Source organism: Neoarius graeffei, chromosome 13, assembly GCF_027579695.1.
Source record: "Neoarius graeffei isolate fNeoGra1 chromosome 13, fNeoGra1.pri, whole genome shotgun sequence".
NCBI lineage: Eukaryota > Metazoa > Chordata > Actinopteri > Siluriformes > Ariidae > Neoarius > Neoarius graeffei.
This window is the reverse complement of record NC_083581.1, coordinates 32976469-32991889: the sequence shown is the minus strand read 5'-3', so window position 1 is coordinate 32991889 and position 15421 is coordinate 32976469. Positions and strand designations below refer to the sequence as shown.

Genomic DNA, 15421 nt, shown 5'->3' with positions numbered 1-15421 from the left:
TGATCCTCTGAGACTAACAAAGTGATGGCCTTGTGCAGTCCAGTCTGACTGCACAACGAGATCCATACCAAATCTTTCAAAGGCCACAATGGTGCTTCTGGGGTGGCTGGCAGATTCACCAGCTAACATTCACGACATGCTGTGCTCCACCTGCAAACATCGCCACAAATGTCTGGCCAATATAAATGGGTCATGAGATGGTTCAGTGTTTTATCCTATCCTAGCTGCCCAGCGATGGGGTTATGATGAGCCACCTGGAACAGAAATTCCCTACAGCTCTTCAGGACCAACAACTGGGTCGTCTGTTCTTGGGTTTGAGTTTCCTGTGTCACTCGATATAACCTATCCTTAATGATAGAAAAATACTGGCATGAAGGTGTAACATTAGGCTTGAGGTTTTGATCATCGATTACTCTCAATTGGTCAAAAGGGTGTGCCTCAGGGTTTCGTCTCATGACCACTCTAACAGGAAATCCCTGCGGAGGGTGGGGAGGACTCCACTCCTCTACTGTCCATATCCCCCTGACATGGAGCTGGGTCTTTCCCACTGTGCCTGCAGACCTCTCCTGGTGAGCACACCTGTCAGCCTTTCTAACTGTCCTGTCCCGGTCCTGGTGAGCACAGATGGTTTCACCTGTGGAGAGACAGAGCTGTTTAATGGAAGCACAAGAGGGTGAGGGACGAGTTTGGGTAGCTGGCTTTGAGGGAATTGGCCTCAGTTTTCGTGGTGCAGAGACACACTGGAGAGATGAGAGAAGGGGGGGGGGAATGGACGGGGCGACTGCTCCCGGGAACATTGCCATATGGTCTTCCGCCAGCTGGACTGCCTCTTCCAGCAACACTGGATGGTGGCACTGGAACCACGATGCCACTTCTTCCAGCAGTGACAATGACAAACTGCTTCAGTACCACTTGGTTGATGTCATTAGCATTGCAGTCTTCTATCGGCAGCCACTGTCTGCAGGTAAAATGGACGGCCAGTCTCACTGAGAACCAGCACACAAAAGGAACCACTCACTGTGAGTTAGGCCATGAATACATGTTGGCAACATGCTCAAACGGCTCCATGAATGCTTTGGCATCGTCCTGTGGGCTCTTCTTGATCAGCATAAGATGGGGTAGGGCTGCAGCATCCACTGGAGTGGCTGCTGGAGTACCTGCTGGCTGAACCAGGCTCTGGATCACCTACCAGTTCTCTGCCTTAGCCTGGAGTGGAGCCTGGAAGCGCTGCTCCTGCTCTGTGCACAGTGTGATGAGGGCCTGATGTTAGGTTCTTTGGATGCTGACGAGGGTCTGTAGGATCTCGCCGACTGGCGTGAACTCCATGATGACATTTTCTCTTCGATTCCTGAGTTTCAGCACCAGTGTAGCACTTGCAGTTTGGGGGGAAAACTAATTCTGCTTTTCAGTGGCTTTTTTTCACTCTACGCATGCACACATGGTGCTGGGCTGCTCTCTCTCTCTGGTATCTGGCTTCTCATAAATAAAGAAATTGCTCGCAATCTGACACAGGTGAGACTTCTCATGTATTACCTGCTGGTTCCACCTGCCTCCTCTCCATCCGCAGCTGACACTCGACCACACCCCAGTTGTCACACAGTGTTTTAAGTCTACTGTAGCAAATATTTCTGAAGTAAAGCTCGCCGGCGTAATAGACACCACCTCCCGATGTCTCACAGCTGCCACACCTGTTTTTTCCGTGACTCAACCGGTTACTTTGGCATTTCTTTGCAAACAGTAAACAAACATGAGCACTGTTTTTAATGCTGGAAACAAGCATTTAATTGGTTCAAGTATGATCGGGGGTTCAGAGCATCTTTCTAGTCTTGACAATTTTGCACATTTTTTTGAGACTGACTGTAATGAGGGACTGGCTACAAAACAATCTCTACACTCCACTCCACCACTGTTACAAAAACATTATCTGTGCCGTAAACACAGTCTGTGAAAACGTGTGTGTGTGTGTGTGTGTGTGTGTGTGTGTGTGTGTGTGTGTGTGTGTGTGAGAGAGAGAGACAACTGGGGGGGGGCGATAAATCTGTTAATTGGATTTTCACAAATCCAAACAGCAAGAGACTTATAAAAGGTCTTATTTATAGTACATATTTCTATAAATAATATTTTAAAGCAAGCTTCTCCTGGTGTCAGTAGTCAGACTGTCGATCGCTGTGCAGTAGATATCAGTGACTGTATTATTCAGCACTGATTCAGTACTTCAGTGTCGTTGGTGGGTTTGGTGGTGAGTAACCGTGCTGGTGTGTCTTCACAGCTGCTGGAGTATGTAGGAAAGGGAAAGAGCATCATGGACGTGGGACTCGCCCAGGCTCGCCAGCCACTCTGCACACGGAGCCACTACTTCGAGGTGGAGATAGTGGACCCTGGAGAGAAGTGCTACATTGCATTGGGCCTCGCTCGAAGAGTATGTACTCAGCATTTGCTTCTGTTCTATTTTTCACTTACCAAAAAAATGGGGTTTTAGGCAGAATTGGGGTTTTCTGTCTATAATACTTTTTGTAGGCGTTCAACACAGAAGTGGGCGTGGCCTAAAGTGCCACTTTCCTTCCTTCCTTCCTTTATCCCCCTTTTCCTTTTCTCCTTCCTTCATCCTTCATCCTGACCTTCTCATGTGCTCTCTCTCTCCTTTGTTCTTTCCCTCCCTCCTTTCTCCCCTTTTTTGCTCCTTACTTCCTTTCTCCCTCTCCACTCTCCTTCCTATATCCCTCTTTTCCTTTTTTCCTTCCTCCCTCCTTCATCCTGACCTTCTCATGTTTTCTCTCTTTCCCATTCCTTCCTTTTTCTTTCTCACCCATTCTCCTCCTTTGTTCTTTCCTTCATTCCTTCCTTCTCTCCCCCTTTTTTGCTCATTCTTTACTTCTTTTCTTTCTCCTTCCTTACTTCCTTTTTCCCTCTCCACTCTCCTTCCTATTATTCCTCTTTTCCTTTTTTCCTTCCTTCATCCTGACCTTCTCGTGTGTTCTCTCTCTCCCCATTCCTTCCTTTTTCTTTCTCACTCACTCTCCTTTGCTCTTTCCTTCCCTCCTTTCTTCCTACATCCATCCTCTTTTTCTTTTTTCCTTCCTCCCTCCTTCATTTCTTCCTCTCATTCTCCTTTTCTTCCTCTCACTCTCCTTTGCACATCTTTCCTTCTTTGCTTTTTTACTCACTCCTTCCATCCTATCTTCCTCTCTCCCTCTTCCCTCTCTGTCCTTGCTCCTTCACTCTTTTGTGCTTCCTCTCTCTCTCTCTCTCTCTCTCTCTCTCATTCCTTCCTTTCTTTCATCCTACAGTTATTAAGCTTCCTTTCCTTCAGTCGCTTCTGAAACTTTGTACCATTCTAACCTTTTTGAAACCATTATTAGCGTTAACAAAAGGTGCGATTCATCTGAGAGTAAAAGTTGGGTTTATCAGGGGATATAAATGTAACTATTTCATGCTTTATCAACAAAACTAATTTCCATGTTTCTTTTATTGTTGCCATTGACAACCTCTTCCAACATCCAGCCGAACTATGGAGTCAGTTATTTTAAGCTCAAAAGTTTTGATGAGCTGTCGTTGATTTATTTGCATGTGCCTCATTAAGATGTCTAATGACTTAACAGTTAACACAGTTACTTTATTTACTTTGCTAAGTCTTAAGCTGAAAACTCAAATTGTTCCAGGAGAACAGCTCTCAAAACACAACTAAACTCACTCAATTAATCAGCTATTATTCCACCCTGATGTAAGAGAGGACACATTTGGGGGGGTTAATCAGATTTTAAAACGTTAGGACTTGTACAAAAGTGAAGCACATTTTAAGTAGTTTTCAACGTTTCCCATACTAGGAAATGTCAAGATGTGAAGTCGTCCAACCCCCCCACCCCCCGGGGGGCCATTTCTGTCCCATTTCAAGCTTCTTTTATTTGGTGATTTCCCAGATAGCAAAAATCAGTTGAATCAGCATTGAAATAGCGTTTGGCAGAAAACATTGAAATAATGTTGAAATGATATTGAAAGTGTCCCCTTGAATTTGGGTTGAATCAACGTTGAATTTTCAACCCTATCAGCATTGAATCAATAGTGATTCAACCATCATCTAAATAGAAACTTGCATTTAAATTTCCGTTGATTTCATGTTGAAATAATATACTGAATCAATGGTGATTCAACCATCATCTAAATGGAAATCGACATGTCATGACACTGAATCGATATCTGTTTGACCATTATCTGAAAGGTACATATGCTAATAGAGTATAATTACTTTTATTATTCATTCAGAGTTACTTCATGGGTGTCTATCAGCCTACACAGACAGATCAAACACTGCATACAACCACATACGTTCATACGTACATATTTGTCAATTACTGAATGAAATAACAGAAGAGGGATTGTTTGTTATTGTTGTTTTATTGTGTCAGTAACAACAGAAAAAAAAGACTTCAATCCTGAAGTGGAGGCTGTGGGAGAAGCAGAGGCAACATTTATGTCAGTGCTTATGATAGAACTTTTTGCAGACAGCAAATACTACAAATCACCTCTTACTTTTACAAAACAGCAATTTAGGAATATCAGGTTCACTTACATCTAGTTCCTTTTCTTTCCCCCGACACGCCAAGGCGCGTACCGAAGCCAATTTTTCACCAATTCGCTGAAGGCCTGCTGGGTAAGCCGCCGGTTTTTAACCACACTTACCACAAAGAGGAGAACTGGCCAGTGTTGTTGAAGCAAATTTCTTCAGTCGCAAGCACGGACATGGTCGCAAGTCTCGTCGTCAACGGAGCTCGAGCTCTTCTGAAAGTTCTTCTGAGAGACGGTTATTTGGACCATTCCAAATAGCGGCCGGTATGGTAGAAAACGGAGATGTTTGTTTTTCTGTTCGTTTTTTCCTTACATGTTGCGCACACAAGATTTGCACATAACCATAAATAATAATCTATTCTTCATAGTTCCTTGTGCTCTATTAAAATTCTAAATTAAATAAATGAAATTCAGTGAAATATAGGAAAACCCCCCCCCCCCCCCCCCCCCCAAAAAAAATGGTCTTACCCAGAGTGCACCCCAGGCTCCCGTCCAATGGTGCAGTGTATGATGACAACAAAATCAACATATATTCAACATTGATCAAATGTTTCCTTCAGCCATTACATTGATTCGAACACATTTTTTCAACTTTTTATTTTATCAGTGGTTGATTAATGGTCCACCATCAGTGTTCAACTATAACTGTAAATCAACCATCTCGACCAAATATCAACATTGAAATAACATCATTTGCTATCTGGGTTGAGGCTGAACCATTTTCACCAAGGGTTTGTTCTGCTTAAAGCTAGACGGCCTTTCGATTTCATGAAATCGGGGAAATTCGGTTCGCTCTGAAATTTGGTCCTTGTGATTTTATGTTTATTTTTGTACTATCTCACAAAATATAGTGGCTGGGAAGTTATTTAATTTGAAGGGATGAAATCGCTCGCTTCGCGCAGTCAAGCAGACAGAGGAAGCCCGTGTGTGTTGCGCATGCGCAGGTTTACCTTGGATCGTGCACTGACAATTCCATCATTCTGTCGCTAAACGAACAGCTGATCGCACCGAGGTGCTCGCTGAGCACCGATATTTATTAGTTTGGTCCTGCGTTTCCTTTCCTTCGTATATAACATAACGTCTTTTCTTCTCGCTTTTACGTTACTGTAGTCGGGCTTTCACGTTTCATTCGCACACTCACGTCCTGCATTTTTCTCTCCCGTTTCAAATTTGTATCCCACAATGCCTTGCGCGAACAGGGAAAGCCCACCACGTGATGCATGATGCAGTATCTTGTATTGCGTCATGGTGGAGCAGGAAAAAATAGCGGCAAATTTAGGGCCACGTGGCTCTAAATTCATTAATTGTTCCGTTTTTTAAAAAAAATAAAATTGGAAGTCTGTGATTCAAATTCAGTAGCTTTTGGTCCATTAAACAAAAATAATTAGGTGTCAGGGAAAATTCTTTTTATGGCCTACACTTGAAAAATCTGAACAGCGGTCCAGCTTTAAGACCTGTTCAGATAGGAACAGGCATTTTTACGGACCGTGCGCTCCAGCGTCCATCAAGAGTCCAGCGCCTTTTACCTTCTGTAAAACGAGCTTTAGAAAGAACCTCGCCTTCTCAAGTGATGGAGACTGATTTGGAAATTGTATAGCCACTCCCATCTCTCTTATCCCATGCGAATCGTCTGAATATTACAGACGTGGTAATATTACATTCCCCATGTAAAACCAGTCCAATCCGACTATGGCTTTAGTCTTGGAAAATGACAGTATTTCGAGCTTTTATAATTTAATACATCTAGTTACATTTTTCTCTAAAATGTGGAACTTTTCCACGGTTAAAATCCTACGGTGAGGCCATTTGAAATACTCAGCGCCTCCTTGCACAATGGAACCACACATGGTGCAACATCCATTTTCACCTGCCCTGAGGCGGAGCACGTAAATGTGGAGCAGCCTCGTGACAAATCACCTCTTGCTCTTTCCACCACATGAGACGTGCAGAGGAAAAGAATACTCAGCACTGTCTGCACAACACTTGAAGTCTGTGCTTGGAGCAGAGAATTTTTTTCCATGAAGTTGGAGCCCAAACGTAATCAAAGGACTCGTCTAAACGACGCGGCAACAAACGAATAAATCACATTCCTAGTAAAATCACTGACTCCCCATACTGTTGTCTTTACATATAAACAGTTCTGTTTCACGCTGTCCTCTTAGATGACCTTGATCATCCTGCCTGCCGTCTCAGGGCGGCCAAGGATGGTGCTGGGCTAATTACTCTCAGGTCTGCAACCGCAGACGGTAAACATACTTGTCAGCTGGAGGCTTGAGCAAGGCCACTGACTTCGCTGTCCTCTGAGGGGGGGAAAATTGGAGAAGTCGGGCGGGGGTAGTGGCAGGAAGGTTTATCAAAGGTGCCGTAACTTCCCTGGAACATTCGTGGCCTTTAAGCATCTGCATTTTATTATGCATCAATGGCAACAAAGGTGGTAAAGCAGGTAATTGCAGGGTTGCTTAATTACTGTTTACTTGCATTGGACGTCAAGCATCCTGTGTCTGAGAGATTGTGCTTACAGGCTGTTAATAAGACAGACCTGGCAACCTTCACGCGTTTTGCGTAAGAGCTCCTCATTTTAACATTGGAGTGCTCGGCTACAACTAATCGCTCAAAAGTACTCCAGTGGTTAGATGTCTGTTATATTAATGCTGTGTTTGTTGTATGGTAACTAGGAAGTGGGAATTATTAAATTCAGAATTTCAGGCTACAAAGTGAGGGGGGGGGGGACAAAACAAACCACAGACTCCTCTATTGATTACTTTCACATACCTATAGACCCTTTTCAGTCACGTGACCTTCGTAAACGCGACCGCCATTTTGGACATGTAGCTCGAATCGGTTTGAATGCGAGGAAGGCGAAAAACATAAAAGAAAAAGGAGCGAGATGCAGAAAACACCTTCACTATCCAGCGATGTAGGGCATTTACAGGGCGAGCAGAGGGAGAGGTATTTGCAAAAATTTGAGGTTAGCAGGCTTAGAGAACGACGTTTACCTGCTTCCACCAGGATTGTTCACTGACGTACGGAAGTACACGAAGCCCTCGTCTTTACCTGACTTCGGCCCACATGATCTGTATACCTACGTCGTTAAAAACCCATCGCCATACACATACACGCCAACGTCCGAGGTTCCGGAGCGCGCTCCGGCTTGCTCCAGGAGTGCTCCGGCCGAGGTTCTGGAGCGCGCTCTGGCTTGCTCCCCCTCAAATTAAGCAGCGCGCTCCGGCTTACTCCGGAGCAACCTGGAGCGCGCTGCTTAATTTGAGGGGGAGCAAGCCGGAGCGCGCTCCGGAACCTCGGACGTTGGCTCCGGCAGCTATTTACACTGGATCCGGTGTAAATAGCTGCCGGATCATAATTACAGTAAACTAGTAAATACAGTAAAGGAAAAACTTGAGACTGAAAGGTTTTAACAGTCATCCAAATGACTGAACGTAAACATTGCTACAGTAACATACCAGCTAGTATGATGTTGACATTAGCTAGTCAACAATAGCTACTACAGAAGAACAAAGAGGTTACAATGGGTTATTTTAACCTATTTGGTTACACACTCGCCGCCACAGAATGTTAACAGCAATGTAATGCCTTTTCTGGCTAATTTTATTCGTCTTACCTCCAACAAAGTGGTCACTGCACAAGCGTTGGTATGCCGAGGGCTGCCAATCTTTCCTGTTTATGGCCGCTATCCATCTTCTCCGTCGGGATCTGATAAAATGATAACCCTTGCCTTGTTTGTTGATGGTTACTACATCCAGGTGCACAACAGTATAGTGGCATGATGGAAGTCTTGCTGAAAGTAAAAACTTTCTTTGCTGCCGTTCCTCAATGTTGGCTGTGGTAAACTACTGGTAGTACATGTCCAAAATGGCGGCCGCGTTTGTCGTGACGTCACGTGAAAAGGGTCCATAATGCCTTGGGGGGTAATCAGGCGCTATACTGTTTGTTTACTAAATCCGATAACCTCAGTCACTTCTTTGAATTCACATGGGGGGGAAAGCGATTATTATTATTATTATTATTATTATTATTTTCCCCCCCGATTTGAAAGTTTTATATGATACCTAAAGAGGCTAAGCATTGAAAAGTGCGGTTGGAGAGAATTCACTGTCAAAATTTTCTATAAAGTTCAGTGGTGGAATAAAGTCTGATGATCCAAGTCATGAAGCCGACAACCCCACCAGGCGGCACGGTGGTGTCGTGGTTAGCACGGTCGCCTCACAGCAAGAAGGTTCTGGGTTCGAGCCCAGCAGCCGGCGAGGGCCTTTCTGTGTGGAGTTTGCATATTCTCCCCGTGTCTGCGTGGGTTTCCTCCGGGTGCTCCGGTTTCCCCCACAGTCCAAAGACATGCGGTTAGGTTAATATGGGACGGCCTTGGGCTGAGGTGCCCTTGAGCGAGGCACCGAAGTCCCAACTGCTCCCTGGGCACTGTTAGCATGGCTGCCCACTGCTCTGGGTGTGTGTGTGTGTGTGTGTTCACTGCTTCAGATGGGTTAAATGCAGAGAGGAAATTTCACAAGTGTGTGATGAATAAAGTTGTGCTTTCTTTTCTTTCTCTCCGTCTGTCTTCGCCTTTTAGTCATAAAAAGTGCAAAAAAACAAGGATAAGTCAAAGAACTGAAAAGGACAATTTTATTGAAGGAGTGACTCCCAAAACAAAGCTCAAACGATGCAGTGTCAAAAGCTGACATGTACTTCCTGTTTTAGTGTTTCTGTAGGTAGATCGAATGTAGTATTTACTACATTCTGTAGGTCTAACAGCTCAAAGATTGTCGTAATCTGGTAGCATATGAGCTCAAATCAGAGCGAAGGAAATCAAAATGAACTTTTTTTTTTTTTTGGACAGTTCTGCTGTGTTTACGGTTCTTACTTGAGTGCGTGAACTCCTTGCTTGTGTTCCCATGCACGAAGCGTTTGGCTTTCTCGTCGTAACCAGCAGCCAGCAAAAACCATTTCACTGTGGGTTCTTCCATGATCAGTGTCGAGCTTTCTCAGCTCTTCTGCAGGTCAGTAATTGTTGGAACAGACGAAGACGGCTGCTCATGGTCATTCAATGCGTTTGATGTGATCTTTACTGATCGATTTCTTAAAGTCTACAGAAAAGGCTTTGCAGCTTTGGTTTTGACACTTCTTAGAAGGTTTTTAGGGAGATTTAAATTTGAAAGATTATGGTCAGCATGCGACGACACGTTTTTTTTTTTTTTTTTTTTTTTTTTATAGCTCGTTTATATTTTGGTTATTCCTCAAGGCGCAAAGCATGATGGGTAATGTGAAAGTAGTCAGTGCTTTGTTGCCAACAAGCCAGTCAGCTAACATTTAATGAGCATGAGTTTATTACATTACAGGCATTTAGCAGACGCTCTTATCCAGTACAACACACCCAGAGCAGCCTGGGGGTTAGATGCTTTGCTCAAGGGCACTTCAGCCATTCCTACTGACCCAGGGAATTGAACCGGCAACCTTTTGGTGCCAAAGCCGCTTCTCTAACCAGTAGGCCACGGCTTCCCCCTGGTTTATGACGTATTTGCATTCTGAAAAGAGTGAACCAAATGGTTAATGATATAGACTGTAAAAGCTAATGTGTCTGGGATGGTGAGGCTACAGTGAATACCGCTATAAACTTGTTTAAAGTAGTGATGAGAGATTTTACTTACTGCTGATATCATTATTGGCCGTGTTGACATGATGTCATATGTTGAACTTGGAGCTTGAGTAGACCCAGACTTTCCGAGAAGGAATTCCAAATTGAGGAATCAGTTTCTTTTCTTTTCCTTTGACATTTGTAACCTTAAAAAAAAAAAAAAATCAGCTCGACAAGCGATTTGTAAAAGTATTATATCATTTCCCCCTCCAACCTTCCTTGGCAGCAACACGCATTATTTCTCTTCAAGGTTGGCAGGTCCGATAAGAGAAGCTTCACTGAGGATGACTTCGATAGCTTGGAGACAGTCATGGCTGGCATTTTCGCATCTTCATTTTCCTTTTCGTTTGAACAGCTGGATTGGTGGACGGAAGAATTGAATTCACAGTTTGGCCGCCATGTAAGAACAGCCAACTTCAGAATCACTTGCTTCCACAAGCAACCGCTTCTACCCTTAAAGATTCCAGTCATGGCTCAGGTGGATAAGGCGCCATACCATAAATCCCGGAACCTGGGTTCGATTCCAACCCGAGGTCATTTCCTGCTCATTTCCTGTCTCTACACTGTCCTATCCAATAAAGGTGAAAAAAGCCCCCCAAAAAATTTTTTAAAAAGATTCGTCACATTGAATAGTCACTAAACCGCATCCACTGTTTTCCCGGTACACTGTTCAGTCCGCTAAACTGCTTTGCTAGGTCAGCACCCTGACCATGGTTCACCAGTTGGTGACCCCTGACTGAGGCTTTCCAGATTGCAAGTCAATAAATGTTCTGCAGCTACTAATATCTGAAAGTATGAAAGAGAGATAACCAGGCTTGTCGTACTCTAAGGACTCGTGACTTGACTTGGACTTGAGCACTGATGACTCGGACTTGTGTATTAACTGCGTTCGGGCTCGTAAATTGGATATGAGGACTCCTTTTTTTTTTTTTGGTAACATGCCATCATAATTTGGCATAAGATATTTATATCTACATTATTTTTTTATACTAATTTCGTGCAAGAGAATGCACATCCACCTGTTCATACGTCATGTTGAGGAACAAACTAACGTTAACGGCGCTAAAATGCCTGGAGAGACGCCCCTAGGATTGTCCGCTTTGCTTAGACGGACTTCTCGTGCAGTGGGAAAAAATGCACTGCGATGTGTTCCATATGTAGAAGAACTATCGAGGAGACGACGGGGACGACCTCGAACTTCAATCGTCATTTGGCGAGACCACACCCAGAGAAGGAAGTGACACGCTATGGTCATTGCTCTGTTGATAGTGGGCAGGGTTTGCTTGCTGAGCGATGAACTAGCTAGTGTTAACCCTGTCTCATGTTATTTGTCCTGTTGATAGTGGGCGGGGCTTGCTGAGCGATGAATAAGCTTTTTATCTGTAGCCTGTTAACTAAAACGGGGCAGTCGGGCAGGAACGTTAGTCCGACACGGTAGCAGAGACGCTTTCACATAAAGGCAGCAACAGCCGCCGTCAAACAGTGCGTCTCGGAAATTGTCTCTAACGACTCGGACTTCGATACTGGACTCGAACTCAAGGTTTAGTGACTCGATGATATTCTTTCGAGCTTCTGGAAGTTTGCCAGTCTCTTCGTATGTCCGGTAAAGATGGCTAGATTTGAGATCAGTGTGATCTCGCCCTGCACGCTGCCTCATCAATGCTTCACAGTCACTCTTCGTCAATCCAACAGCCCTTGCAGGTATGAACAGATGACGTCTTAATTAGCGATCCCACCATGTTCCTGCCCAGTTCCATGTTTTGGTTTCGTGGAAACTAAGGTTACTGCTTGTTGTGCTTAATCTTGTTTTTTTTTTTTTTTGCTCAGTTTCATCAGTATTTCCATGTCCCTGCACGCTCCTGATTCTGAAAAGATTTGTCTGTCATCCGTGTCCGCTAATTAGTCCGTTTAATAGGAATCATTCTACCATCAACCAGATCACTCTTCAGCCTATGTGAGATGTCTCTAGTTGTTGAAACTACTCATTCGCCAGGCAGCTACAAATAAATAAACGAGTAGCGCTGCTTTTCCGTTCTTCTCCACCTCCTCGCCATAAAGCACTACGATTCATCCAGAGTCAGTTCACCTAAGACGCGTACGTTTAATGATTTTAACCTGCGAGTGGCAGTCTGTCTGCTTGGGGTTCGTTTCTGTGGGCCTCACTCCAACAAATCCCTTCCTGTTTTACTGATAAAGCAACAGAGCACTGATCCTGAACTTTAAGTAGCCCCGACTCCTCCGCCCGGCTCTTTTGTAGCTCCAGAGCATTTCTGGTTGCTAGGATGCAGAAAGAAGTCTAAGTGGAGGGGCAGAAGTGTGTACTAGTGCACCGGCTTTCCTGACCAGAGACGTTCGGGGGGTTTTTTCTTCATTTTGAGAGGCTCTTCGTAAACACAGTACTCGATCCTTTCACAAGGCCAGCGCAGACCAGGAAATTCTCCCCCAGCAAACTATTTCATATTTCTAATTCAACAGTGACGAGAGATTGGCACAAAGGAATCCCTCAACACGTCGGTGGCTGTGGAGCAAGTACTATACCTGCCCCTATCGCTCGCTTATTTCAGTGCTGAGTTTGTTTGGAGATGGGCTTCAACCTCCATCAACAGCCTCTCAGCGACTTGTTGATTTTGCCACAGTGTGGAAATGTAGACAGCTCAAATAACAGATTAGCACCTTCGCTCCAGAATAGAATTGAATCCGCGACACTAGCGTGACTGTTCGTGTTCTTTGGAAGCCTGAAGCCTTTTTTTTTTTTTTTAAACCACCAGTTTGGAGAAGACCCTCTCTAGTTTATGGAAAGCTGTGTCGTCATCTCAATCCTCTCTTTGCAAATCATCTTCTTTTTTCTTTTCAGTATCATGCCCTAATCCTAATGCCCCATGGAATGCTTACACTGAGATTGTTCTTAACTGGAACCGTGGGATGAAAATAAGGCGACGGATCTTTAAGCATATCATCCGTCTTGCTAAGACTGGTTCTGTGGCTTTTTTTTTTTTTTTTTAAACCCGAGACGGTAAATCCGTCAGCTTTTGCTCCGCTGCTTTCTCATCCCCTCTATTTTCCTAATTAGATAAACAGATCAAACGACATCCAGCTCTCAGCGCAACGCTGCCGTCGGCCACATACTTTAATGAACCTGAACCAAAACAGTTTCCACGCAATCCTGGAGACGAGTTTACAAAAAAGCCGCTTTTATGGTTACAGAGCAGAAAATGAGGCTTTGGCTGAAGAAGAACGTGTAAGACACATTCCACGGTCTCTTCTCCTTCCTTTTCTTCCTTTCTTCTTCCCCTTTTCAAGCGTTTTTTTCCGCTTTCTGAGTAGCATTAGCATTTCCTTAACTTAAAGGAAATTTAGGTCTTGCATATAAATCTTTATAATTAATCAGGAATCTTCGATTTCATCAATTTTTTTTTTTGTTTGCTTAAACTTCTTCCTTTGACATGTTGGTCTGTTTTCACTTGGGTTAAGTTTCTTGCATTACCCACAATCCCGTTTGACTGCAGTGAGATTTAGCCCATGCTTCATCTCTACCTAAAGAGGCTGATGCAGCGGTGCTTTAGTCCTTTAGTCTATCCGGCTCTCGAACTTTTGCTCAAGCAGATCATCTTCCAAGCCTTCAACTTTCATGCTAATAGCACGGTCCATGCCATGACCGTCGTCATCTTGTCGATTGCTAACTAGCCAAGTCTCCCCTGTAACTCGGCCGCGTTGCATTCTGAGGCTACATCCACACAACGGCAACGAGATTTTTTTTTTTTTTTTTTTTAAATATCGCGTCCACATGGGCAACGGATCAGTAAAATATCAGGTTCATATGGCAACGCAATGCTTGCTGAAAATGATGCAATACACATACCACACCTCTACATGCGCTGTAAGACAGTCTCATCGGAGACACTAGAACAATAGAAGAAGTAGACGCATGCGCATAAACCCTTTCTTCTGTAGCATCAGCCACATAAAGTTTTGATTATTAATCAGTAGCGTAAAACGAAAGGCACGGAAAGAGGAATGAATGGGGGTAGATGGAGAGAGAGCGGAATGAACGGGGGTAGATGGAAGCCGGTACGCCAACATTCTGATATCCTCCAGAATTCTTTAATGGTCCGGAATAAATTGAATGCTACACGTTGATGGATTAATTTGTTCTTCTACGCCCTTTTTGAGGAATGTATTGTTGGACTTGAACCAACATCTGAAGAGGTGAGATCACTCCTTTTTTTTTTTTTTTCCTATTTTTGCTGGCGGGATTGTTTTTGTTTTTGGAAAGCGCATGGGCGGTGCGCGGGTTTGGTTATACTCAGTACTTCCGCAGTGTTTGGACTAAAGACTCTGCCCTAAGGGCTATTCTCTCACTCTCTCACTTTGCACCATTACACAATAAATATTCACAGTGAAAATATTTTGTAAGCGCGTTTCATGAACCAAGTTATAGGATTTGTTGACAACTTGCATCGAGTTCGTTACACTTCTACCCGGCGTGAAGCACTGACAGTCATGTGGTTGTGACGTCATCGTAAACAACTCCGTTCTACTCATCCAGACGACTTCGCAATGGCTCCATTGCCAGATTTTTCCACTCTGGAACCCGTTCTCAAAAGATTTCGTTTTGGGGCACCCAAAACGCCGGTGCCATGTGGACGCCAGGCCAAAACGATAAACAATTTTATCAGATTCACCTGAATCAGTTGCCGTGTGGACAGGGCCCGAGACTGAATCCAGCATTTCCACCAACTTTACACTAATTCTACGTCAGCTTTCTTATTAATATGATCTTTGTTGGAAAACAGCGAATGACCAAACAAGCTTTTGTTTTTCGGCGCGAACAGCCAACCAGACTGTTATTCCTCCTGTTTGAAAATGAAGTCATGTTTAATATTTTGAAATGCAAGATATAGTTTGAAGAGAAAATGCTCCTCGCATTACTTTTGAACTGGTTGAGAAATATACATGTTCAGTATTGTCAGTGAGAGCCACGGAATGATTTTACGCACTCGAGGGCAAAAGAGGTAATGTGTTATTTTTATCTCTTGAACCCGATAAGAACATCAGCGTTAAGCAATGAACGCCTCATTTGTGCACTGAGCCATTAGGAAGAGTCAAAACATTTCAGGAATGAATAACAGTTGTGGAGGACTCGTGCAGGTGCTTTGGTTGTAGAGAAAAAAAATAACGTGAAAACACATTTCCGATCGTTAACTCTGACTCATT

The 15421-nt window shown here is 43.9% G+C and overlaps 1 protein-coding gene across 2 annotated transcripts in view; it reads left to right on the top strand.

Moving 5' to 3' along the window:
• The window catches only part of spryd3 (SPRY domain containing 3), a 128644-nt gene that overhangs the window by 94815 nt on the left and 18408 nt on the right, over window positions 1–15421 (top strand). For both annotated transcript variants that reach the window (XM_060936778.1, XM_060936777.1), the window contains one exon: window positions 2270–2419. In XM_060936778.1, the coding sequence (XP_060792761.1) occupies window positions 2270–2419 (150 nt within the window). The remainder of the gene's footprint in view (window positions 1–2269; window positions 2420–15421) is intronic.